The 27,228-nt window shown below is 41.9% G+C and overlaps 1 protein-coding gene across 6 annotated transcripts in view; it reads right to left on the reverse strand.

Annotated features, from left to right (window-relative positions):
- nadsyn1 (NAD synthetase 1) overlaps window positions 1–6,350 on the reverse strand; it is a 120,466-nt gene extending 114,116 nt beyond the window's left edge. For 2 of the 6 annotated variants that reach the window (XM_088370103.1, XM_088370098.1), the window contains exons 1-2: window positions 6,192–6,348; window positions 2,821–2,943 (exon numbers count right to left, since the gene is read on the reverse strand). In XM_088370103.1, the coding sequence (XP_088226229.1) occupies window positions 2,821–2,943; window positions 6,192–6,276 (208 nt within the window). In that variant the 5' untranslated portion in view covers window positions 6,277–6,348. Of the gene's footprint in view, window positions 1–2,820; window positions 2,944–6,191 lie in introns of all 6 variants that reach the window. The other 4 variants (XM_088370099.1, XM_088370097.1, XM_088370101.1 and 1 more) reach the window with 3 other exon arrangements.
- Between the last annotated feature and the right edge of the window lie 20,878 nt (window positions 6,351–27,228).

Raw genomic sequence — 27,228 nt, forward strand, 5'->3', positions numbered from 1 at the left:
GCCATATATGCCTCTCTTGGTGACTGCGTTTGGCTCGTGGACAAATGTGACATTTCAATGGATATGCACAGACGTCACAGATCGGGGCGGCCATTATTGTTTGGGTGGCAAAAAGCCTCGTCCGCTGCCACTAGACTCGTGAGGACGGCGGCCTGGGTGGGTGTCGTGAGTGTTTATTTTGTCCAGTTGAACCAAGAAAGCCGCAAGAGATACATTGAAAAGTTGAAAAAATATAACATTCGTGTTGATCCGCTGTGGAAACCAAGTAAGAACGCCACCAGCTCAAGCGTAGCAGGAGCTGGGACAGCAACCGTTTGGTCCTCTGATAAGGCGACTTTTCCGCCAGTAACATATCCAGACATTTACAACTATTTGATAGATTGTTCAAGTCCATATACCATGGGAAACCTCAGAGCCTACAAGAGTTTGCAACGATATCGCTACCTGACTGGTGGTTATGTCCATTCCGTTGAGTCACAGCCAGTGGAGCGAAACGGAGAAGATGCCAGCCATGGCAGCACAAAATATAATAATAATAATATATTATAATTGTAGATATGTGAACAATCTAATTGTTAGAAACTAGCAATTGGACAAACATACTGTAATGAAGCTGTGTAATTATGCATTCCTTAGGTTATGGCCGAGTAGCAGGAAGAAAAAAAGAATATCCGAGCAATAATAATAAACTGTATTACAGGCTCTTGGCCCACAGGGTAAAAAACAAACATCACATACATTAAAATGAATAAAAAGAGTACATTTCAAATGTTATGAGAGGCACTCATGCCAGCGTCCTCTGATGGTGGATGTGTACCTTATAGCACTACATCCAGTATACGTCACAGATGAATGTTGACGTCAGTAAAACTAAATTACGTACTTCCCACAAAGTGATCTGAGCAGATGTAAGAATGGATAGTTGGCTTCCAAAGCTTGGAGCTGTTGTAGCCATGTTCCGCCCTACGAAGCGCCGCCACCCAGCTATCCTTTCTGGTCTGGTCCGCAGGGAACCGATATAACTTCTTGGTATTGCTTTTTGGGAAGCGATAGGCACACCCTATGGCACAACAACTCTTCACCATGGTTTAAGTTGCCTACGTAACATCTCTACCACGATCTGCAACCGATAAAATGCTAACAAATGCTCCAGTACCAGCCTTGGCCCTATTAGCGTCCGCCGCTTTTTGCCACCCAAACAAACAGTCGGCCGGACTGTGACGTCACATGCATATCCTCCATTGAAGTCATGAATAATTTTGTTATATTATCAAAGAAAAAAAAATAGACCTACTGAAATCAAAATGTTAAATTAGCTTTCAAAATATAAAATACGATCATATTTGCAATCCATCCCATCTGTTTTCTACCGCTGAAATCCACAGTTGCATCATCAGCCAATCCCAACTGCCCTTTGGTTTACAGAAGGGTGACGCCAGGTCGGACAAAAAAAGCGCGATTTTTATTGGACAATACTCCTGTCACACACCCACGACCACACCCCTCTAATCTGGCCAAATCATGCACACCTGCTGCTGGTTAGTCGACGCTCGACCACGACTTCGCTTTTCACAATTCCCCACGTGCCTACCTCGCTGATGACAAAGAGAAAAAAAGATGACAGTTACCCAACATTTCAGAGTGAGTGGACCGAAGAAATCACATTTGTGGAGAGAGGAGGCTCTGCTATGTGCCTCATACTAGAGTCTCAGAGTCATTGCTGTGCAATAACATCCTGCTCTCCACACCTTTTTTGAATTGTCTACACTGTTAGTAGTATGTTTCTTCTCTGCATCCATTGCAGCCTTGTCATCCTGGAAGAGGGACCCTCCCATCTGTGGTCTCTTCTCAAGGTTTCTCATTTTCCCTAGTTGGAGTTTTGTGTTTTCCTTGCCCTTCTGGGAGTTTAAGATCAGGGGATGTTTGAGAATATTTGTCATTTTTTCACACGTCCCGAGTGTTGTTAGTCACCTAAATGTTGAACAGAGGCTGTGACGTACCGAAGTCAAATTCCTTGTTTGGCACGCTCAAACATGGCGATTAAAAACTCTTGAATCTTGAATATGCAATGACAAAATTGCATCAATGAAACGGTCCAATATTAAACGCCACTTTGAGACACAACATGCGACATTTGCAACCAAATACCCAGCTGGGGACAGCATAGAGAATGCGTGTGAAGAGCTCCAGAGGAAGGTCCAAGCTAGTCAACAGCAAGTTACACATTTATTGAAAATTATCGTCTGTTGTTAACAGCAGCAAACGTTTTGATGTTTTTGATTTATTAGCGTGTAATATTTGAAAAAAAGTATCAGACAGTGCTATATTGTAAATGCTGCTTGTTTCTTTGTTTACCAGATTCAGTGTGATGAGAGTTTCAGGTGGTTCATTGTCGTGTGTAGGGGAACCTCCAACCGAGAGGCCTTTTTTTGTACAGCATGCACTGGCAATAAGCACTGACATGTTGAAGCTTCGTTGAAGATTTTGTTTTACTTTTATTTCTAAATAGAACATTTAAAGTATTTATATTTTCATGTATGTTCTTATGTTATTGTATGTTAAGTTCTGCAATGCTATTTTACCACTGTGTGACATTGTAAATTATATTTTAATGTCAACAAGGATGTAAATGGTTGTGCATGCATTAGAAGGATTTTTGCAAAACACTGTTTTCATAAAAACACTTCAATTGAGCATTCAACAGTGGTATGTTTGCTCAGTATGTTGAACTAAAGAGTGCATAACTGACACAATTTCACAAACAATTGAAAAGCAACCCCAAAAAGCCAGAGGAAAAGTCAGTTTATGTCTAGGACTCACCATTTTGAAATGGGAGGGGGCGAACGTATCCTAACGGCGCTGCTGTTAGAATTTGTACCGTCCCTCTAAATTTGCCTGGGAACAGGGGAACTTGTTCAAATTTGCCACACTTGCTGAAAAGACCTCCAAGAACACAGAGAAAAAGTCAGTTTCAGTCCAGGGCTCACCGTTTTGTGCTGAGAGGTGGGTCTTATTCTAACAGGTTGAATTACTTTACTTTACTCTAACAGAGCTCCTGTTACAATTTTTAGCCCTCTTCCCCACCATCTGTAATTTTGCTTGGGACAAAACGAGTCTTCAGAACTGAAATTCATTTTCATTATTAATGATTTCATCACAAAACTTTGCTCATGAATGCAAACATGCGTGGCTTTGAACACTTACATTGCTGTAATGTCAGCATTTTATTATTATGCATTGTCATTAATAAATACAAAGATAAGTTTGACAATAACGGAATAATAAAAGCTGAGTAATGATAATCACAATGAAGAATAAAGTCCCCTGTAATATCCTCTTGTAACATGTAATGTACACCGAAAGGTGGAGCTCCTGTACGTCGAGGTTAATGATCAGGCTCATACATTTCTGAATGTACACTTGCACTCCCTGCAAAGTGCTTATGTACTCATTGCTTTTTGGTGAATGGAATGAGTGTTCAGACTGTATGATTGGTCATTGAACGCACCTCGGGTCTATGGCAGAACGCGAATGAGCTTAAAGAAATAAAATAAACCGTTTCTAAAAATGGAATTTGACTAACGCAAACGAGTGTTCTTCGTGTTGTTATTGAAAACAAGGTGGTACTATCTGACGGACGGCACGTGATGCGTGTGCGCTCCCACCTCAGGAAATACGATTTTTTACGAGGGTAACTACTTTGGCTCAACACCGGAATGTGCCGCACTTAGGCATAACAGTGGGTGTATGGGATGTCGATGCTTTTCTTGTTATAGTAATCCCTCACCACTTCGTGCTTCACCTATTGCAGTCTCGATGCATCGCAGGTTATTATGAAAAGAAATACAGTCAAACCCGTTTTCGACCACAATCCGTTCCAGAAGGCGGTTCAAGAAGTGAATCGTTCAAATTCCGAATCTAGTTTTACCATTACAAATAATGGAAAAAAAATAATCTGTTCCAAGACTAAACAAACACCTTTTTAAGCATTTTTTCATTTGCGCATTTTTGTCCGATCGCACAACTGCAGCACACCGCCGAACGCGCAACCGTAGCGCGCCGCCGACCACCCAACTGCACCGCGCTGGTCGCATTCTTGTAACAGAGCCGTCGCTGAAATTTAGAAAATATTTTTAAAGTCCTGATGTACTTTCCAAAGGGGGCTTAATTTGGTCTGATTGTGCAACTGCAGCACGCCGGGCGCTCACTGTCGCATTGCTTTGAGAGCGTCTTTGTGTTTTAGGATGGCTTTACTGCTCCCACTTGCTTTCTTTGGAGGCTTTGCGCGGCACCACTTGGAGCGGGGAGCTTTGTCTGCCCATGTGTCTTTACAGCACACTATTGGCTGGTCGAGAGGCGAGACCAATGGCAACACGTTGATCCTTGCGCTGATTGGCTTGGAATTGTAAGAGCAGTTCGAACTACGCTTTATCTCAGCCTCCCGCAGTCCACTCTTCCACTTCGTTCCGTCAGCAGAATCAGCAGCATCTCTGATTTGCATTTCATTTTGACACTAACGATACAGGACAACCAGCACGGGCTCACACAAAGTTTAAAGGAGACAAGGAGGCCTGGAATGACGGCTGACGAGCTGGTCAGCAAGCGTGCGTCATCGAAGCAGACGAACAGAGCAAGCTTTTTAAAGCTGTTTAAAGATACAATGACGTGTTTAAAAATACAAGGCATTTTTGTCCGATCGCACAACTGCAGCACACCGCCGAACGCGCAACCGTAGCGCGCCACCGACCACCCAACTGCACCGCGCTGGTTGCATTCTTGTGACAGAGCAAAAGTGTTTCAAAATTTGAAACACTGGGGTTTTTTTTTTTGTTTTTTTTCTTGATTTTGTAAGCATTATATTCTGTACTGTTTCCCCCTTTTTTATGCTCTGTTCTTTGTTTTTTAATATATATATATATATATATATATATATATATATATATATATATATATATATATATATATATATATATATATATATATATATATATATATTACAAAAGTGCTGATGCTTACAAAATCAAGAAAAAAAAAAAACAAAGTGTTTCAAAATCATTATAAAAGTCTTTATATATATATTATAAAGAGCCGCGGGGGCGCGTCAACCGGCAAGCACGGCAAGAGCAGAGGGAGCCGTGAGATGTTTACACTAAAGATGTTTAAAAATATAATAGTGTTTAAAAATAAAATTATAAAAGTCTTGCGGATGCGGTTGCGCTGGGCTACGGGCGCATCAGCCGGCCAGCACGGCAAGAGCAGAGCCGTGACACGTTTACACTTTAAAGTACTTAAAACACAATAAAGTATTAAAAGTACAGTAAAGTGTTTGGGTTAGAGTTAGTATACAAGTCTTGTGTGGATACCCTCGCACTGGGCGCGTCAGCAAGAGCAGAGGAGCCTGACACATTTACACTTCATAAAAGGTTCACAAAAATCTTGCGTGGCTGTTGTAACAACATATTCACTCTTATTTATTTTTCTCCTTTATTTAAATAAATACGAATGTTGCTTAGTCAGTTTGACCTTAATTTGTTTTACAAATATTTTAGAAATACAAAATGTTTAAAAAAAACAATTAGGTGCTTAGAAATACAATATGGGTTCATAAATGTCTTGTGTGGATATTGTAACAATATATTTACGCGTAGAATGTTTGACTTTAAAATGTTTACAAAAGTGTTTAAGAATACAAAAAAGAGTTGAAAAGTACAATAAAGTGTTTAAAAACACAATAAAGGTTCATAAAAGTCTTGTGTGGGAATTGTAACAGTATATTTTCTCTTGGAACTAATTATTCGCAATAGACGAGGGATTACCGTACTGAAATCTCACGCGCTACTCTCTTATTTTTTACTGTTTACAAATTCTTTCAGCCAGTCGGAAGTATTAAACGAGACGTTTTTTCCACGTGTTTATTGAAAAGTTGAACAGTTATGCAATTCAATATTTTCCATGTAGCTTGTGACGAATCTGCAGACAGGAGACAGTGAACTGACTGATTACTGAACTGACTGCAGTAACGACTACATGTGGATTTGAAAAGCCAGTTCATGGGGACGATATGTATTAATTAGGCACAGTTAATATTGTTGTATTCCCTATTTTTGATCACAGTAATGATTGATAACGTCGGGGATAGAGGTACAACAAAAGCCAAGCCATGCGTCAGAATCTGAAGAGGTCTTACTTACTTTTCAGTATTCTCTCAAAGTTGCCGTCAAAGTCCAAGGCCCACTGATCCAACGAGCAAGTAGCAAGAGTCACTTTTCTTCCCATTTTCTTGTTAAACTATTTCGTCAACGACACTGGTTCTTCTTCGTCGTTGTCTTCTTCTTCTTCGTCTTCTTCTTCTTCTTCAGGGTTTTTTTTTTTTTTTTTTTGCCGACAAAACCAAACAAAAATATCCCCAATACCACAAAACACAAAACAAACAAACCAAAGCACACACACAAAAAAAAAACTAAAATGAAAAAGGTATTTAAAAACACACAGACACACACACATTTCAGGGCAACTCCATCTTATATGCAAAGAATATACAGCCAGGCCAAATTTCTCAGAGACAGCCTTTCAATAAATGAGGACAGTTTTACAGCATTCTTGATCTTAATAAGTTTTAACGAATTGTTATAGGATTTCAGATCATTCTTCCAATGCAGAAAGTTTGGTCTTGTTTTAAAGGAGCAACATTTGTGTATGTATTGTTTGGCCAATAAAATAATATTGTTAATAAAAAAAAATCTAATTTACCATTATGAAAAAGCTATATTTAACATCAGAGATAGTAAGAGACACAAAGAGCAACCCTTTTGAACAAGCCCATTGTTATAAGTCAAGCCAAAACCTTTGTACAAATTCACACCAAAATAAAATATCAGAATCAGCTTTATTGGCCGAGTTTGTGCATGCCAAACAATGTTTTCACCATTTGTTTGTACTTTTTTGAGTACAAGAAATCTAAATCTATCACAAAATTCAGCATGATGCAAGATTCCTCCCTCCTTATCCATGAAGTCAGATACATCCCATAGCCTACTCCTCTAGAGAACAATTCAGAAATAAAAACTGAATTTCTATGTATCAAAATATACCTATTGTCCAAATCGGTGTGTTGTGAGATGGAAAATTATGTTTGAAAATAAGTCTCCAATAAAGCAGAACTTGTTGATGAAAGTCTGATAATTGTAAAGGAATCTTTTGTGGATCATAATCACATTTCGAAAGGAATCTGATTCAACCTATTTTTTTCAAAGACCACATTGGGTATGAGGAACCATTTGATTGCAAATTTTTAAGGAATTGTTTCAACCAATTAGTTTTCAACAAACCATTCATAAACTCAAAATCTATAGCATTACCTCCCCCCTTCCCCTTAGGGTCTGTTTAAGTCCTGTTTTGATATTTATTTCTCCAAATAAAATCAAAATATAGCCTCTTAACATTTTTTGTTATTTAAGGAAAGATGGCAAGGGAGTAAGCTGGATATATTAACCTGGATAAACTGTTAGTTTTGGTTAACATAATTTTACCAAATATTAACAGATTCCTTTGTAGCCACCGATTCAGGGATGCCTTACACTTATCGATATTGTCCTTTATGTTATTTTTTCCGAAGCAATTTTGTCTTTCGAGACTAAGACACCTAAATATTTAATCTCTCTTTTAATCTGTATCTCATGTAATAAACTGATAGATTGGTTTTAAAGTGGTATTAATTCACATTTCTTTACATTTAACTGGAGTCCAGAAGCTTTTGAAAAAGTACTAATCACTTGCCATGTTATTGGAATTTGGAGCTGATCCTTAAGAAATATACTGTATTTGTTCTAATTATCGCCCAGGGCGACAATTAGAGAAGGTTTATGTCCAACAAGGGTGGTGGGCGATTAATAGAGAACACTTTTTGTCCGATCGCCAAGGGGCACTGAAATGGGCAATAATATATGTAAATATTTTTCTTATGTAGTATGCAATACCTGCATCTCACTGGTGTTCTTAATACTAGAACAGCTGCTGTTTTGATCTATCTCTAACAGCGGGGTTGCGTCAATTGACGTTCCATCGATGCGACACGTTACCGTCGCACATCACATGTTGCGCACGTCATGTTGCGCACGTCATGTTATCGCGATCGTCTTGTTAGAGCGCACGCCCCAATAACGTAATTGTGTGAGGATATTGTAGCGGAGTGACAAGTGTAAATGTATCATAGTTTATGGAGAAAAACAATTTGAAAGGGACATTCGACGTGCTGTCAAATGACGTCAGCATGCGGTCGCGGAGGAAAACATAAGTTTTGGGGGTAATTTTTAGCAGCATGGGCGATTATTAGAGGTATCAATGTTTTCTATTTATGTCATCGCTAACACACACTGGGCGATTATTAGAATATGGGTGATAATTAGAATAAACACGGTAGTTATACTCGACCTTCTGACCACGTGGCAGCAGGGACAACAACCTCCTGCTGAACGTCAGCAAGACCAAGTAGATTGTTGTTGACTTCCGGAAGGGTCACACCCAACACCTGCCACTGACCATCGACGATGCTGTGGTGGAGAGAGTGAGCAGCACCAGATTCCTGGGGGTGCACATTAGTGAAGACCTCTCCTGGACCACCAACACTGCATCACTGGTGAAGAAAGCTCAGCACCGCCTGTACTTCCTACGGAAACTGAGGCGAGCAAGTGCTCCACCAGCCATCATGACCACATTCTACCGAGGCACCATTGAGAGCATTCTCTCCAGGTTTATCGCTGTGTGGGGTGGAAGCTGCATTGAATACAACAGGAAGGCCCTGCAGTGCATAGTGAACACAGCTGGAAGGATTATTGGTGCTCCACTCCCCTCCCTGAAGGACATTTACACCTCCCACCTCACCCGCGAGGCGACCACAATTGTGAGTGATGTGAGTCACCCCGCTCACCATTTGTTTGATCTACTTACTGCCCTCTGGGAGGAGGTACAGAAGCCTGCGCTCCCGCACCACCAGACTCACTAAAAGCTTCATACTCCAGGCTGTTAGGATCCTAAACTCTCTCCCCCCCTCCCCCTTCAGCTGCATAACGTCCTGGCCTTTTCGGCCACGATGGCTGCCTTGCACTACTCCACTTGCACTACCACTCTTGTACTTTTGCACTATTATACTTACAGTCTGCTGTATGCACTATTACACCATTTCAACCAAGTTGCTCTTATTTATATGTGCCTTCTTACTTTTAGTTTTTGTATTGTTTACTTGAATGTTTTGTTTGTTTGTGGACCAATTGGGTGTAAATGTCTTGTTGCCATCGCGGGATAGTAGGAAATGCAATTTTGATCTCTTTGTATGTCTCGACGTGAAGAAATTGACAATAAAGCAGACTTTGACTTTGTATCATCAGCTAACTGACATATTATAGTTTGTTCATTGTTCAACTGCAGACCTTCAATTGCGTTTTTTTTTAACCAAATTGGACAAAATCTCTGCCAACATTATATATAATAAAGGGGAGATTCCACATCCTTGTCCAAAAATTCTGTTTTAAAAGGATAGGCTGGCCTAAAGGGGGGAGAGGACGACACCCTAAAAATAGGTCCTTCTTGCTGCACTGAGGTTCCCATCTCCTAGCCTGTCTTTAAGCTTAAAATTTGACAAAGTCCAATTCGAAGACTCTGGAAATTCATTTTATTAGATTTTGCTCTAATCTCAAAAAGAATGGAAAATCTATCTTCATCTCATCTGTGTTCTTGGCTCACGGGCAGCCCGCAGGGGCTTTGTTAGCAGTATATTATAGCAAAACAAAATAATATAAAATAATCCAAAATTGTGTGATACTATGCGTAATTCAGACAGGTCGTGTTTCTCTAGTCACGAACAATTTAACAATTTAACTTATCTACAAGTGTCAAGTGGCATGGTAGTACAAGATGGTGTAATATTGGGTATCGAATTTGGCCCAGGCAATTTGGCTATCCCAAAACATGTAATAGTTCCAAAATTTCACCAGGAGATGGGTGACCTGATGGAAACTAACAAATCTAATAAATTAAATTGTTAGCAATTGGGAGGACACGACCTGTTCAAACACGTAGCAATACACAATTTTGGAATACGAGTTTGCTATGCCATAATTTTAAGATGTAACAGCTTGAGCAATATCAATATATATGTTTAAGTTAGAAGAACCGGTTTCTTATGGTTAAGTACTATTATGGGTTAAGATTGATCTTTATTCGACAACATATTTGTTATTAATGTTGCAGTGTTTTGTCCAACCTGTATTTAACATTGATGTTCCATCCATACCTGAATGTATTGAGTTGAGAGGAGACATCAAGGGCTAATTGTTAAAGAACGAGCAAAACAGGAAACAGCTGCATCCGGTGGCAGAGTGCAGTCATGCGCAGTGGTTGCTGCTTTAAGCAAGGTTGCCAAGACAACCAGTGGTGCAGGGATTCTGACCTTCACCTACATATTCCGATGAGGTAATGCCAGAAGCCTATAAATATGTTGTCCGGACACAGAGCAGGCGCGCTTCTTCCTAGTCAGGGCGATGGCCGTGACGTTGCCCGGAGTAAAAGAACGCCGTTTAGACGAAGATGGATTTTTCATTCTTTTTGAGATTGAACCAAAATCTACTAAAATGAATTCCCAGAGTCTTCGAATTGGACTTTGTCAAATTTTAAGCTTCGAGGAAGGCAGAGGAGACAGCCGCTCCGGGCAGAAAGGGAAACGCCAATTTTACTTCTTTGGGTACACTCCTCACGGCCAGACCTTCACTCTTTTTTAAACAGAATTCGGATTTTGGAACAAAGGAGAGCCGATCACTCGACTTGTTCAACCAAATAGGATTTTAGACCTTAGTCTCCTCTATGGTTCTGAGTGGGTGAGTGTTGTTGTTTTTCAACTTGTAATTCTTTTTCTTGCTTATGCATTAAATCTCTTCTTAATCCTTAATTCGGTTATCGATTATTTTGTATTAACTATGTTGAGCATGGTTTTATATGCAGCAATTAGGACTTTAAAATGCCTTTATTTCCCTATCACAGTCATTCTTTAAATCCGTTCAATTCTTTTTAAAGTGAAGACAGCTTTAATCCTTAACATCAGGAATTGTCAGATCTGGTTCGAAGTAGTTATCTTGAGCTCAGCTAGGGCGAGTGCGCTCTAGTAAATTAACAAATCACTGAGGTCTTAACAAAGACATCTAAAAATATCCATAACATAACAAAAGCCTCAAACAATCGAAGGGAGCCATCATTATGGCGCGATTATTCTGACGAGTGCCTCAAATTTAAGTTACTCAACACGAGCGTCGTTTGACTTCAGAGGGATTGGTGTCAAAGAGATTATATTGATTCTTTTAGAATTAATTTAACTCAGGTGGTCAGAGATAGAAGAGTCCCTTCACCCCGGCTTATCGAACCCTTTAATGGGAAGCCGGTCACTTTAATAAAAAGTGGAGGTTTGACACAGGTTTCCACCAATTTACCCCTATATCAAGTCAATCTAACTTTGGCACCATCTTCTGGTGAAATTTGGAATGGCAATGGAGGTTGACTGGTTCAACCAACAACCCCCCCCCCTTTACCAGTTTAACAATAGTTAATTTTGAGTAACTACTTACTACTACTAACCCTTACTCAGGCCCCCTCCTTCAGGTCTCCCATGTCAAACTTTGTCACCATCTTCTGGTGAAATTTGGAATTTCATCTGAGCCAATTCGTCTGGGCCAAATCCAATACACATTCACGCTCCATTTTGTACCATCCTATCCACCATGTAACTTGACAATCACTTACACGTTCCCTGCCCTAGGGACACACAACTATTTATGTCAATGTAGAGCTTACTAATAATGTATATAAAATGTTCCCCAAATCCAAAATAATTAAGTGTTTCTAAAATAAAGGCATGTTCAACAGAGTCAAAGGACTTGTAAAAATCTAGGAATCGTATAAAGCCATCATCTTCCAGTAGATCACTATAGTCTACTAAATCCAAAACAAGTCTCATGTTATGAATAACTCTTCCTTTTATAAAGCCTGACTATGTCTCACTAATGATTTCGGTTATTCCCTCTTTGCAATTGCTCCGGAAAAAAAAAAATTGTAGTCTGTATGCATTAACGTGATGGGCCTTAAATTATCCAACAGTCTCTTATCTTTTCCAGTCTTGGGTATCAAAGTAATTACTCCTTGCTTCATCATTATTAATTGTTGTCTATCAATACAATCTTGTAAAGCGTCAAATAATAATTTCCTCAAGTTATCCCAAAAGTGTTTGTAAAAATTTATTGTGAGCCCATCCAATCCTGGAGCTTTGTTCAACGACATTTTCCCGAGACTCACATCCAGCTCCTCAATTTTAAGTTTTAAATCACGGACCTCTTTGTATGAAGAAGTAATTTGTGTCACGAACGGATGGAAATGGAGCAGGAAGACCAAGTAGCTTTGACCAGGGTTTCTTGAAGACCACAAACTAACAGACTCGGCAACTGACATGACTTAACAAAACCTAACAACTAGACTGACCAAAAAGACAGGGTGACATTACCAATGACAGGAACAGGAACCAAAAAGACATCATGACATGAACACACAATGATCCGACGGGGAGTGAGGCGCAGACAGGACTTATATACACGACAGGTAACAAGAGGCAGGTGGGAATAATCAAACTCATCATGGGCACACAGGAAGGGAGGGGCGACCACACAGACAGAAACCAAGACAACCGACACTTAGTGGAACAGCTGGGGCTAAGGCGTGACAATTTGTGGGATTAAACAATGATTGTTGAGAAAAAATATTTTACAATTCTGAAAATTTAGATGTGTATAATTCAGAATAGAATGTGTAAACTTCTTTTAAAGTTTCTTTGAAAGTTAAAGTCCCAATGATCGTCACACACACATCTGGGTGTGGTGAAATTTGTCCGCGAGCCAAACGCAGTCACCAAAAGAGCTATATATGGCTCGCAAGCCATAGGTTCCTGACCCCTGTCCTATGCCTTTGCTGGGAAATCATTTTCTTTGTTTTGTAAGATGTTCTGCGAAGTGGAAAAGAAAAGTCAGAAGAGAGAAGAATAATGCACCTAGCCTTTCTGTCTATTCATATGCAAATGAGTTAGGGGGTCATAAAATTTTATGATCCATTGATGTTAAGATTTATGGCGTTTTTTTATTGGGGGTCATAAATTCTTTAGGGGGAGAGACCAGACAGTCCTGCTATTCTTACCCATTTACAGGCTGTCATAGATGAATTGAACAATCAAAGTCCGAATGAGGGGAGACAGAGTCCTACACAAATCCCGTCACAATTGCTAAACATGATAGCAGAATTAAACAACCGTGCTAATGACAGCAACGGGCGTATCAGTCCTGACATTCCTGTCCAGTTGCTAAACATTATCCAAAATCTAAATACGCAGCCTCTGGTTGCCCCGTTGACCGCTAACTCTGCCGATTCATCACCAGTTGCTATTGACGACGTTCCACCGACATTTCAGCCTAACAACTGCTCTGTTATAATTGATCATGAAATAGACGTTATTGATGACAACACACCAGCATTTCAACACACGCCCCAGCAATCTAACAACGGTTCTGTATTAGCTGACCAGCGCGGCGGTTCTGTTGTAATCAATAGGCCGCATTTCAATAATGTAGAGGTAAGGCGACAGCTAAATATACCATCGCAACAGAACATTAATGATTTTGCATCCTTCTACCTCCAGATTGAAGATAAAATAGATGATGTCGTGCAAGAGGTAGCTAGCAGGGCGCAAACAGGTGATGTAATTCAGATCGAGCTAGCGGGTGGTAACGATAGAGCCCACATCTACCAGCAAACTAGCGATATAAACTCTATCAGAGATAGTGTATCAGACATGCTTGAACGTTTAGCCCAATCAAATACAGAGCTTCTGGCTGATGAGGGCTTAGAGCTCATTGTACAAATAGTCACTCCATTGCGTGGTGGAATGCGTCGCAGGCTGTTGAACACTACCAACAGAGAGATTTTGAGGTTGAAAAAACGACACCTACACATACCACGTAATAAAGACAATAATTTGTGTTTCGCTCTCTCACTAACCTCTCTGCTAAATGACACACTCACAACAAAACAGGCCACAAGACAGGCACGGCTCTTACATGAGAGTGTAGGATTGGATTGTCAAACACCTGTGAGTCTGGGCGATGTCCATAAATTTGAGAAAGTCCTCAAACGGAAAATGACTGTAATGTATCGAAAAGAGGACTGCCGCCCCATGACCTTTTTTTGACACGCATTACCCCAAAACAGATAACGACTGTTAGAGATTTGCAAGAACCACACGGGAGACAAGTAAGTCCTTTTGGACACCTGCAGGTGGAGAGTTCACTCGCTCTAGAATGAAGTCTGAACCCTCGTTCCTGCGAGGGGATATTTATTAAGAGAAACAGTGGGGGTTTGGGTAAACTGGCTAAAGCCCTTGTCCTCTAGTCTAAACATGTCAGGGGATGTTTTATGACCTTGTGATAAGGAGGACAAGGTAAGGTATTTATTACCTGTTGCATTCCAACATAATCCTATGATAAAGATAACCTGGAAAACCCTAACATCTCCCTCCTGTTTTATCATATGATTATGCTACCCCAAATAACAAAGACAAGTAAGAAAAAAAACACATATATATGTATAATGAAGAAAGAAGAATAGGAAAAATAAAAAACAACAAACAATGATAGCAACACTTTCCAGTGAAGATGAGGCATTACCTCAACACCCCAGATCAAACTTATTGTGTAAGCGAAAAACCTGCTGGCCAGATGTCATTAGCAGGAAAATTCTTACACGGCCCCTTTGCCACAGGCGACCAGAATGCTATCAATAATAAAAAAAATAAAAATAAAAACACAGAAACAGTACATCATTGTATCCATCACTTGCGAAGCATTTTCGATGGTCAAATCAACAAGTTTCCGTAATACATGCTCAACAGAACAGCATCTACGCAATCCACGTCTCATTATCATCATCACATCTGTCACGTCTAAGAAGTTGTATATGTGCTCGCGTCAGCTGATGATGTTCTAGTCTGTAGGTGAGGTCTGTCACACACACTGGCGCACACACTCGTGTCCAGTTGGCAGGCAGCATCGGACAACTCTTGTGACCACAAAACCATGATCCGTACTGAACAGGCACGTGCACTCATAGGATGCAGGTGAGGCAGTGCCTCTGAACTTCTGGATGAAGTAGGTCCCGTCCGATGGTGCAGCCATGTTGGCAGTAGAGCCCTTACACCTTGAAAACGGCTCTCCCATCCTGGCACACAGCGGTGATGTCCAAAGCTCCCATCCAGTTTCCTCCTGGAGAGCAGTCGTCGTTAATGCATTTGTGGGTGCTGCAACCTTGGATGCAACATGTGTAGTCAGCAAGACTTGGAATGGTCCCTCCCGTCGTGGCTGGCCCAGTTCCTTCTTTTGATGACCTCGATGTAGACCCAGTCTCCTGGATTGATGGGGTTGTCGACCTGTGAGGAGGAAAGATCAAGCGGCAGTAAATTTGTCTTTGACACAGTTTGAGCGTTCTGATCAAAGTCAAAGTCAAAGTCAGCTTTATTGTCAATTTCTCCACATGCCAAAGACACACAAAGAAACCGAAATTTCGTTCCCCCCTATCCCACGGTGACAAGACATGGCTCACAACAGACAAACAGTAAACAAGTATAACAAAAGCGTGCTGAATAAATAATGAATAAATAACACAACAATAAATAAATAAATAATTAATTAAGAGGAGCGTAAAAACGCGTACAGCAGACATTCCCGAAAACAGTGCCGCACGCTACGCAGAAGGGGGTAGCAAGTTCAGGGCCCTAACAGCCTGGAGAAAGAAGCTGTTGGCGAGTCTGGTGGTGCGGGAGCGCAGGCTCCTGTACCTCTTCCCAGAGGGCAGAAGGTCAAACAAGGAGTGAGCCGGGTGACTCACATCTCTGGCAATCGAGGTTGCCTTGCGGGCAAGATGGGAGGTGTAAATGTCCTTCAGGGAGGGAAGCGAAGCACCAATAATCTTACCAGCCGTATTCACTATGCGCTGCAGGGCCTTCAAGTTCTGTTCAGTGCAGTTACCACCCCAGACAGCGATGCAACTGGTGAGGACGCTCTCAATGGTGCCACGGTAGAATGTAGACAGGACTGCCTGAGGAGCACATGCACGCCTGAGCTTCCGCAGGAAATACAGGCGGCGCTGAGCTTTCTTTGCCAGTGACGAGGTGTTCGCGGACCAGGAGAGGTCCTCACTGATGTGCACCCCCAGGAACTTGGTGCAGCTCACCCTCTCCACCACAGCACCGTCGATGATCAGCGGCAGGTGTGTTGTGTGACCCTTCCGGAAGTCCACAATGATTTCCTTGGTCTTACTGACGTTCAGCAGGAGGTTGTTGTCCCTGCACCACGTGGTCAGAAGGTCAACTTCCGACCTGTACCGAGTCTCGTCGCCCTTCGTGATGAGACCCACCAGAGTCGTGTCGTCAGCAAACTTCACTATGCGGTTGTCGCTGTAGGTCGCAGTGCAGTCATGCGTCAGCAGGGTGAAGAGCAATGGGCTGAGCACGCAGCCCTGGGGGGCCCCCATGCTCAGCGTGATGCTGGCGGAGATTTTGTCGCCAACACGCACCACCTGAGGCCTCTGACAGAGGAAGTCCAGTATCCAGTTGCAGAGGGAGGTACTGAGGCCCAGCTCATCGAGTTTGGAGATGAGTCGCTGCGGCACAATGGTGTTGAAGGCAGAGCTGAAGTCCACAAACAGCAACCTCACATATGAGTCCTTTCTCTCCAGGTGGGTGAGGGCCGAGTGGAGGGCAGAGCAGATGGCATCCTCAGAGGACCGCTTGGCACGGTACGCAAACTGGAAAGGGTCAATGGTGGGGGGGAGAACGGACTTGATGTGCTCCAAGACCAGCCGCTCAAAGCACTTCATGATGATGGGCGTCAGTGCCACAGGGCGGTAGTCATTGAAGCAGGACGGTGCAGGTTTCTTCGGCACAGGAACGATGGTGGCAGCCTTGAAACACGAGGGGACGATGGCCTGCTGCAGGGAAACGTTAAAGATGTCTGTGAAGACACCTGACAGCTCCCCAGCGCAGGCCTTCAGCGCTCGACCCGGGATGTTGTCAGGGCCCGCCGCCTTACGGGTGTCAATAGCGGCAAGCGCCCTCCTCACACCGTCGGCAGAGAGGCGCAGGGGCTGCTCGTGTGGGGGGGGGAGTGGTCTTCAGCGGGCAAGTGTTGTTCTGGGCGTCGAAGCGAGCAAAGAAGCGGTTCAGATCGTTCAGCAGGCGGACGTCGCCCTCACAGCTCCTCGGCGCGGGCTTGTAGTCTGTGATGGTCTGAATGCCCCGCCAAAGGCTACGTGCGTCCTTGCTGTCCTTGAAATGGGTGGAGACCTTGCACGAGAACGCCTTCTTCGCTTCTTTGATGCCTCGGGACAGGTCGGCCCTCGCTGTCCTCAAGCCAGCCTCATCCCCTGCTCTGAAAGCCTTGTCCCTGGCCCTCAACAGTCTGAGGACAGCCCCCGTCAGCCACGGCTTCCAGTTCGCGCGAGTGACGACGGATTTCGAGCAAGTCACATCATCGATGCACTTCGTGATGTAAGAGGTAACAGAGTATATATATATATATATAATCTGCCAAGGACTGCTCTTTATCTGTTGCTTGCAACTCTCGTAGTCAATTGTAGTGCCCATTTAACTGGTAAATAGGAGTGTTTGCGGGAAGAGTTTGAACACCTCCTAATGATTCCCTTTAACCAAAAACTATTTATGACAGGGGCGTTCCCATTTATTGCCTCCTGGTTTGAAAGAGATTGTCTTACCCATGCCTTCTTTCTCCTCACACGCTCGCACCCACACAGGGTGTGAACACACACACACACACACATCTGCACGCACACATACACAAAACGGCATACAAAGTTCAGACGAACGACAACAAGACTGTCACAATTTTACAGAGATTACTCACAAACAGAACACACAGACAAAGGGATTCTAATCCATCTCTCATGTAGCTTCTTTTGATAGAATCTCCTATCGGTAACTGTATAGCAGACGTTTTAGCATATAATCCCATACTCTGCTCTCTCACTTCTACTTTTTCATGTCGGTGCAGTCGTAGGTGGCCCCTATTGCAGTCATTGTCTTGTTAACTGTCGCCTTGTGACTCCTATGCATGATTGTGTGAATGTCAAAAATTGAACGTACCTAACTTTCTGACCATCCAACCTCCACTGTGGTACAAAAAACCTTACTATTGTATTGAGTAGGTACATTGAGCAACCTAGCTTCCTCCTGACTGCCAAATGTCCTGTTCTAAAATTTATATAACTCGACCTCTACGTCTTAAGGTTGATGAGCCAAAATATCAGATCTTGCTCTTGTTTCCTACCGTTTTAGCCTATTTGTTTTATCCAAATCCGTTCAATCTCTGATTATAATGCTTTTCTCTGTAGCCCTACGTATTTGTCAAATTTTTATTTATTTATTTATCAAATCTCCTCAGTTCTGTCAAACTCAGTGCACAATGAATCTCCCTTCCACTTTGAACCAAGCTTCACCAAATTTGGTAACGCCGTACCAAGGAGTGCGATTTGGTTGTCGGACACTCCAAGTCCATATCTTTTTGCCGCACGTCACCCTCTCAAGTTGGTGTTCTTTTGTTGTTGCTTCAGAGCGACCCCATCCATAACTCTTGAATGAGTCCATTGTTCAAATGAGTCAATTTTCATCATTGTGAGTTCCTCCGCTTTTCACTGTCTTTTCTCGTCCCCGAGGATGTTGTCTGTCCTCCGGAGTGTACTTGTCCCCCTCCAAGCACAGGAGTCTTTTCTTGTCCTTTGCCAAAGGTCAAAGGTGCTTCAGAGCCAGGCACCATTTTGTAGTTGTTCACGGCTGCAGGCGAAGACTCGGATTGGGTTTCAGGGACCCTGACACTGAGAATGACAGGCTGGGACGTCAAACTTGTAAGAATATCTCCAAATCTAGCTGCTGCCATCAATTTGCTGGTAACATTTATTTACCAAACTTCAAATTATTCTAATAACAGCGGTCTCGTTTTTATATTGTAAATCCTGCAACTCATCCTATTTTTTGAGCTACATTTTATCTATAGTTCCAATTTAATCGGACAGTATGTTGTCTTCAGTATCATTATTGAAAATCAACTCATTGAGGTCTGCTTTCCACATCAAGCCCTGATCTGTATGTCTTGACCTCTCACATGTTATTGTCATGCTTGCTCAAAAATGTGACTTAGAGTATGGTGCTGTGAATTCTCAATCTCCCCAATGAAATTGGATCCCACCTCGTAGTTCTTATCGTTCTCATGTTCCTGTTAGCCTGCAATTGTTCATTGATATCACATTGGTCCCAATTCATCCAAGCTCACCACACAACATTCATATATCATTTTCAATTCAGGTTTCCCGGTAGAACAATCCACCAGTCCAAAAAAAAATTAACTAAAACAAACAACTGGCAAATTAACCTGAATTTTTTCTTTGTTTTTAAATTTGAAGAACTCAATCTCTCAGATTTAGCTTGCATTTAGAAGTTTGTATAATCTTATAACACAACCAATCAATTATTCCTATTAAATGTAGCATTGCAAAATCTTAAATTCACAATTTAGCTTCTTCCAATTCCTGAAAGCATGTTCTGTCATTTTTTTTTCTTCTTCGAATTTCTCATGTGGGCTTGACACTTAACATGCACAAGTGTGGATTAGTTTCTGCTCGCAAACAGGTTTCTCTCTTTTCCTCTCATTTTTATCTGTCAAATTGTTTCTGTTCTGCGGTGTAAATTGAATAGACAACAGTCTAGCAAATTTCTTTATACTAAAAGTTTAGCCAATCTTCATCAATTTGGGACTTTAACTTTAACACATACGCAAACACACAAGCACAGCTCTCGCGTGCGGAAGGTAGGTCTCAGCAACAATGATTCGTCACAGGCTGGCCATTTCCTGTGGTCGATCATGAGCTGGTCCCTCCCATGCACACGAGGACAGCACATTCTAATTTTATTTATTTATCTTCTAGAAGCAAGTTGCATTTCTTTATCACTTGATTTGCATATTTTAACTTTAGTGTAACACAAATTGATCTCTAGTCATTTGTAATTTGCCACCTTATTATTATTGTTATTATTATTAAACTCCTCTTGCCCCTCGCTTGAGCCGCGGTTTGAGCTGCGGCCTTGCACCCGCTCACAGGGGCCTTATTGTGTCCTGGTCTGACGAACACTTATGACCTCATCAGTTTTCATCTTTCTAGCTTTTGTCTCTTGAATTTGTTCTCATCTCTTTGTGAAGATTTCAACCACACTCTAGCACTTCTACTACTTCTTCCACATTTCAAATTTTCTTGTACTCCATACATTTTCTTCCACTTCAGCATGTATTGCATACAATTAAGAAATCTACTTGCCATGAACTTCTCATCTCAAAGAAGAGCAGAGCAAGAGATTTACTGTTCTTATTTCCCATCTTAATTTTAGTAGTTTAAGGTTTTACAATTATTTTTTTTTCAATTTTTTTTTCTTTGAGGATCCTCAATGCAGGTTTAAATTGACCTTTCAACAAATTACTAGCCTGTATTAATGCCGTGGATCAATACTAAAACTGCTATTTAGTCAATTTATCCTACCAGTCACACACTCAATCACACAAGTTATCCCTGCCTACGCGAAGTCCTCTTTTTAAAAAAAAGGAGCTGCTTCATCCAGTGAGGGGACTCTACAACACCCCCCACCTTCCCTGGGAACTAAAGACAAAAGTCCTTGTCCCCAGCCCTGCCAACGCGAGGTTGTACTCTTTAGAACAGTGGTCGTCAAATAATGATCCATGGAGGTACTGAGATTTTAAAACAGTTTGAGAACCACTGCTCCAAAAGAGACACCTCATCCAGAGGGGGACTCTACAACACCCCCTCCTTCCACAAAATTTACTTTTTCCTGTGCACTTCTACCTTTTTACGCGTTTCACAAACAACAACACAATCACACAACTTCAGGCCTTTAACTTACTTGTCCCCTTGGTTCGTTGCACTGCCGGGTCCCGTCAATCCACCTCTGTCAGACGAAGGCAGACCTAAGATGCTGGCCCAGCGAAGAATTCTCTTCCCAGGACTTTCTTTTCCAGGTCCTCCAAATGGACGCTGGCTTGTCGACAATGCAGCACGTCCTCCTTCGTCAGCCAGATAGCGGGTATGAGGGATCCCGGGTTTCGGCACCAAAATGTTAGAGATTTGTTCACTCCAACTTATTTTGCAAGAACCACACGGGAGACAAGTAAGTCCTTTTGGACACCTGCAGGTGGAGAGTTCACTCGCTCCAGAATGAAGTCTGAACCCTCGTTCCTGCGAGGGGATATTTATTAAGAGAAACAGAGTGGGGGTTTGGGTAAACTGGCTAAAGCCCTTGTCCTCTAGTCTAAACATGTCAGGGGATGTTTTATGACCTTGTGATAAGGAGGACAAGGTAAGGTATTTATTACCTGTTGCATTCCAACATAATCCTATGATAAAGATAACCTGGAAAACCCTAACAACGACACTTTATTTGTCTTACACCTCGAGGGTCATTATTACGGCGTGAAAACGATTGAGGCATTCGTTGGTCATGCATTCTTTTGCAGACCTTGTTACAAAGGGCACAAGAAGTGGCAACAGCATCATTGTGAAGGACACTGTAGCGTTTGTCTTGATCCATGTTGTAAACAGCGACGGATTAAACCTGTCATCTGCCCCGACTGTAACAAAACTTGTCGTAATGAGGAATGCTTTACCAAACATAGAGAGTTTCGATCAATGAATCGTGTGAGCAACTGCGGTTCATACAAAAAATGCTTGCAGTGTGGTCTTCAGTATTATGTGAAAGCTGATGGTACCGGTGCTAAACATCGTTGCCCCGTTAAAAAGTGCACAGTGTGTGATGAGATCTTAAATCAAGATGACGCCTTGTTGAACCCCCACATGTGCTACATTCAGCCCATAAAGCCTCAACCACCGTGCAAAAATGTAGTCTACTACGATTTCGAAACCTATGTAGATACAGACGGTTTACACAAACCTTTTCTCATCTGTTGCAAATCAAATAGACTGGCGAAGCAATGGTTTGGCACAGATTGTTTTGACGAATTTCTCAGATTTTTTCGAAGGCCACGGTTTAAACAAACTACGTTTGTTGCACATAATGCGAGAGGTTTTGATTCATACATACTGATAAGGAGAATGCTTGAATTAGGTCTCAAACTTGACATTCTGGTGCAAGGGAGTAAAGTTCTATCATTTGTCGATTTAGACACAAAATCTCGATTCATAGACTCTCTCTCATTCTTGACGATGCCTCTAAGTGCAATGCCTAAGGCCCTGGGGTTTGAAGACAAATCAAAGGGTTACTTCCCACACAAATTCAGCTCTTTAGAGCATCTAAACTACGTCGGGTCTCACCCTGACCCCACGTACTACGATATCGAGCGAATGTCACCCTCTCGACGAGCAAAGTTTGACGAGTGGTATGCCAAAGAAACTAACAATGTGTTTGATTTTGCTAAACAGGCAATAGCCTACTGCGAGAATGATGTCGATCTGTTATTGCAAGGGTGTGAAAAATTCAGGAGCGAGTTTTTTGAGGCCACCGGAACAGATCCATTCAATGCGGTAACAATTGCGTCGGCGTGCATGAAGGTTTTTCGCACTAATTTTCTAACCCCACAAACACTAGCCATTACACCATCAGACAATTATATGCGTCAGCACAAAGCTTTCTCGCATGATTCTATCCAGTACATGCAATGGATCATGCACAGCCAAAATATCCAAATTAGACATGCATTGAACGGGGGCGAAGTTTCATTAGACAACTATACTGTAGACGGCTATTCTGAAATTAGGGGCGTAAAAATAGTGTTTGAGTATTTTGGTTGTTATCACCACGGCTGCGCAGAATGCTTCAACCTCTCTAAAATATGCCCGACAACCAAACGCCCTTTTCAGGAGAGGTTTGATAAAACACAAAAGAAAATTCAGGATCTACAGCTTAGACAGGATGTGTACCTTGTAATTATGTGGGAGCATGAATGGTTGCAAATGAAAAAGATGTACATAGAGGTGAAGGAATTCCTTAAAAAAACCAAATTTCCTACACCGCTCAAACCGAGGCAGGCTCTTTTTGGGGGCCGAACAAACACATTCGTTTTAAGATACACGGCAGAGCCAAACGAGCGTGTGTTGTATGTTGATGTGACGTCATTATACCCTTTCATCAACAGTACAGGCATCTACCCTATCTGTCATTCAACGATTATCCACGGTGATTTTAAAAACCCTAGGTCGTATTTCGGTTTCATCAGTGCCACAGTCAACCCACCCCGTGGTTTTTATTTTCCCGTTCTACCCTTCAAAACAGCTAAAGGTAAACTCTTCACACTGTGCCGTACATGTGCCGAGTGTAACAACCAGCAGACGGCGTGTACACATAGTGATGAGCAAAGATCGTTGACAGGTGTTTGGACAACCCCTGAATTTGTTAAGGCACTCGATCTCGGGTACACGGTAGCAGAAATTACAGAAGTGTGGCATTACACAAGAACGAGCGACACAATTTTCCGTGATTACATGCGAACATTTCTAAAAGGTAAACAAGAATCCTCAGGTTATCCGGCTCACGTGGTCAACCAGGCTGATAGAGAAAGATATATACAGGAGTACGCCATTCATCAGGGTATCCAACTAGACCCTTCCAAAATTGCTGTAAACCCTGGCAAAAGGCAGGTGTCAAAACTCTGTCTTAACAATCTGTGGGGAAAACTCGTGCAACGTGACAACATGGCAAACACAAAAATTGTGACAAAATCTGAGGATTTTTTTGAACTTCTGTTTTCAGGTCTGTACAATGTGAAATTCTTCCATTTTATCAGTGAGAAGCTTTCAATTGTGCAGTATTGTATCAACATAAACAATGAGATCCCCGCCTCAAAAACATCAAACGTGGCTGCAGCGTGTTTCACAACAGCCTATGCACGCCTAAAAAGGTACAGCTATTTAGAAATTTTACAGAGGCGTGTCCTTTACACCGATACAGACAGCATCGTGTACACGGTTAAACCGGGCGAAAGTGTTCTCCCTCTAGGGGATTATCTGGGTGATTTGACAGATGAGCTTTCGAATGACCGTATTTTAGAATTTGTCTCAGCCAGCCCTAAAACATACGCTTACAAAACACGAGGATCATCTCAGACGGTCATGAAGGTAAAGGGGATCACACAAAGTCACGAAAGCGGTCAGAGCATCAATCTCGATAGCATGCTCAGTTTGGTTCAAGGGTACATCGATACAGCAGGTGCAACCTCAGATGTGCTATACGCTCCTCAACATAATATCGTTCGCGATAAGAGAGGGTTTCATCTCAGAAACATGTCATTTTCCAAGCGGCTTCGTGTGGTGTACGATAAAAGAAGGCTGCTAGAGCGAGGCACCACTGAACCGTTTGGCTACTGATATTTCTATCTATCTATCCATACGTGTGTCTGTGTGGAAATGGCTTTTAACCAGATTGAATTTGACCCTAGATTAGAACTTCCTTTTTCATCTCTAGTAGCAGGGCCTTCAGGTTGTGGCAAGACTTTCTTTGTAAAAAATGTATTGGCAAATTCTGAACATGTTATGAGAAAAAAAACTGATAATATTGTCTGGGTTTATACTTCATATCAACCGATGTACGATGAGCTCAAAAACCTGAATAAAGACATTGTTTTTATCAAGGGGCTGCCTGAATCTTTTGATGACGAGAAGCTGTTCCCGCCACAGCAGCAGCATCTACTGATTTTGGATGACGTCATCTTCCAAGCTTCGGATAACCCGGAAGTGGTCCGAATATTCACCCAATATAGACATCATAAAAATTTAAGCGTTATAATGCTAACGCAGAATGTATTCCATCAGGGCAAATTCAGCCGTACTATTACTTTAAACAGTAATTATTTGATTTTGTTCAAAAAAACCCCGCGATAAACTGCAGGTGAGTGTGCTGGCAAATCAAATTTCTCCCAGCAACCGGAAGTTTTTCCTGGAATGCTTTGAAGATGCTACAAGAGAGCCGCATGGGTATTTACTGGTAGATTTGACACCTTCATGCCCAGAACAATATAGACTACGTACAGGTGTACTACATAACCAGTGGCCTGTCGTTTATGTACCCAAACAATAAAACGATGACGAAGCTTTTGAAAACAAACGCACCGTTACTCAAATCTCTGTTTACATCCAAACCGGCCAAACGTAAGCATTTGCTACTCAGAGGCCCCAGTAGTTTGGTGAAAGCATTATGTGAGATTGCTCTAAATCTTCTTAAAGGACATGTACCCTTAAAATCAAAAGTTTACAAGAGACTTAAAAAGCAAAAGAAAAATATCCGCTTTTTGGCTGATAAGAAAAATACTTTGAAGAAGAAAAGAGCTGTGTTAGTTCATTAGTGGCTTTATGAACAAATCATAAAATGAGTTTGAAAACGGCTCAGAAAATGTTCCTGATTTCACCTTATCACCTCGAGAGGCTGAATCGACCCGCTCCGACCATCCATGATACAGCAGAGCATTCTTTGGATGAAGAGATGAAACAGGTTTTGGAAAATAAAAATTCAAATCAATATGAAAAGATCAAAATTCATCAAACCTTAATGCAGCGTTACATGGGGTTGGTCAAACAAAAAGACTCCGAGCAAATTCCTATTACGATTCGCAACGAAGCCAATGAGGGGGGTGAAAGAAAGACCGCGGATGAGACCACAATCGAGGTGACAGGTAGACGCTATGAGGATATCTTGGATGCCATAGGTCCACGTTTACGGCGTAATGCCAACTATGTGCTGAAAAGACTGTCGGCAGAAGATGTAAGCTGTACGCCGTTAAAAGAATTTGTTTTTAGAGGGAAAACTATCAAAGGCTCCCATATGAGCGATCTGTTGAGACATTTGTGTGCGAGTGGGAAAAAAATCAACGAGAAACCGGTAGGATGGAGTGAATTTCTTCGGACGCTAGCCCGATTAAACTTACCGGAAACAAGCATCTCCAACCCCTTGGCTCGCGCAGATTTTAAATGTTTGAAATACGCTACAGGTGAAGATGAGGATGTTTCTTATGTGGAAGATGTTAACGTGATGAATACAAAAAAAAAAAAAAAGTACATCGCCGATAGTAAAATGGGTTAGTTATTAGATGATACTCTATTGTTGTTAGTGAAAAAAAAAACACATGACTCTGTAACTCTCTTTAACAATGTTTATTGAATAAAAGAGATTTTTATAAAACATTAACACGGTTTCAGACAATGACATTTTTTAAATTTATGCAATGAACATGATGTTTGCCCGCCGCACATCCGGTCTGGCCTTCTACATTTTTTGACAAACTCACTAACCATGGCATCGTTATGGAGAGGATCGGAATTGTAATGAGTCAGCACTTCACGATAGGTGAGCCCCCACCCACGCTGACTTAGATAATACACACAGTGTTGACCGCAGGTGTCTGTCAGCTCGTGTTGCAGCTGCCCGTTCTGATATTCGACCCGTTTAGAATGCTTCTTCAAAAATCTGTATATACTCGACGGGTAGTACGGGCTGTCCGGTGGCAGACCAAAAGGATCAAAGAATGTGGCCGAACCGTCCGATTCTAAAGTCATAGCGAGCCAGTGCTCTCCGGGTAAATGCCTTGGATGGGTGTTGACGATGTAATATTTTGGAGGCGTGTCTCTGACGTCAGCTAACTCATCCGATGCGAAAACACCTCCAAATAAGGTTCTCTGCATCCGAGTCATAATCAAGTCCAATTCACGACCGTTCATAAGGTTAATAATAGTCCATCAATACTTCCCTCTTAGCGTTAATCTCTATAAGGGAATCGTAAACCGCGTATACAATAAGAGTGGCTGTGTGTGGTAGCGGCGTTCTGAAACGTAAATCTAATCTTAAAACCCCGTTTTTAATTGGCGTTAATGCGCCCGAATCATCTACCTGACTTAAATTGAAAACAAAAAGTGAGTAGCCCTGACTAAAATCCTGTTGATCTATACAGAGTGGTAGATCTTTCAAAAAACGACCTGTTGCCGTGTATAAATTATGAAATTCACGTGTACATATCCCAGCTTCGAAATTGGGCTGAAAAGCTTTGGCAGGTATCTGTCGACCTTCGTGCCTGAGAGCTA

This window comes from Syngnathus floridae, chromosome 3, assembly GCF_059516105.1.
Source record: "Syngnathus floridae isolate MCC-2025c chromosome 3, RoL_Sflo_1.0, whole genome shotgun sequence".
Classification (NCBI taxonomy): Eukaryota; Metazoa; Chordata; class Actinopteri; order Syngnathiformes; family Syngnathidae; genus Syngnathus; species Syngnathus floridae.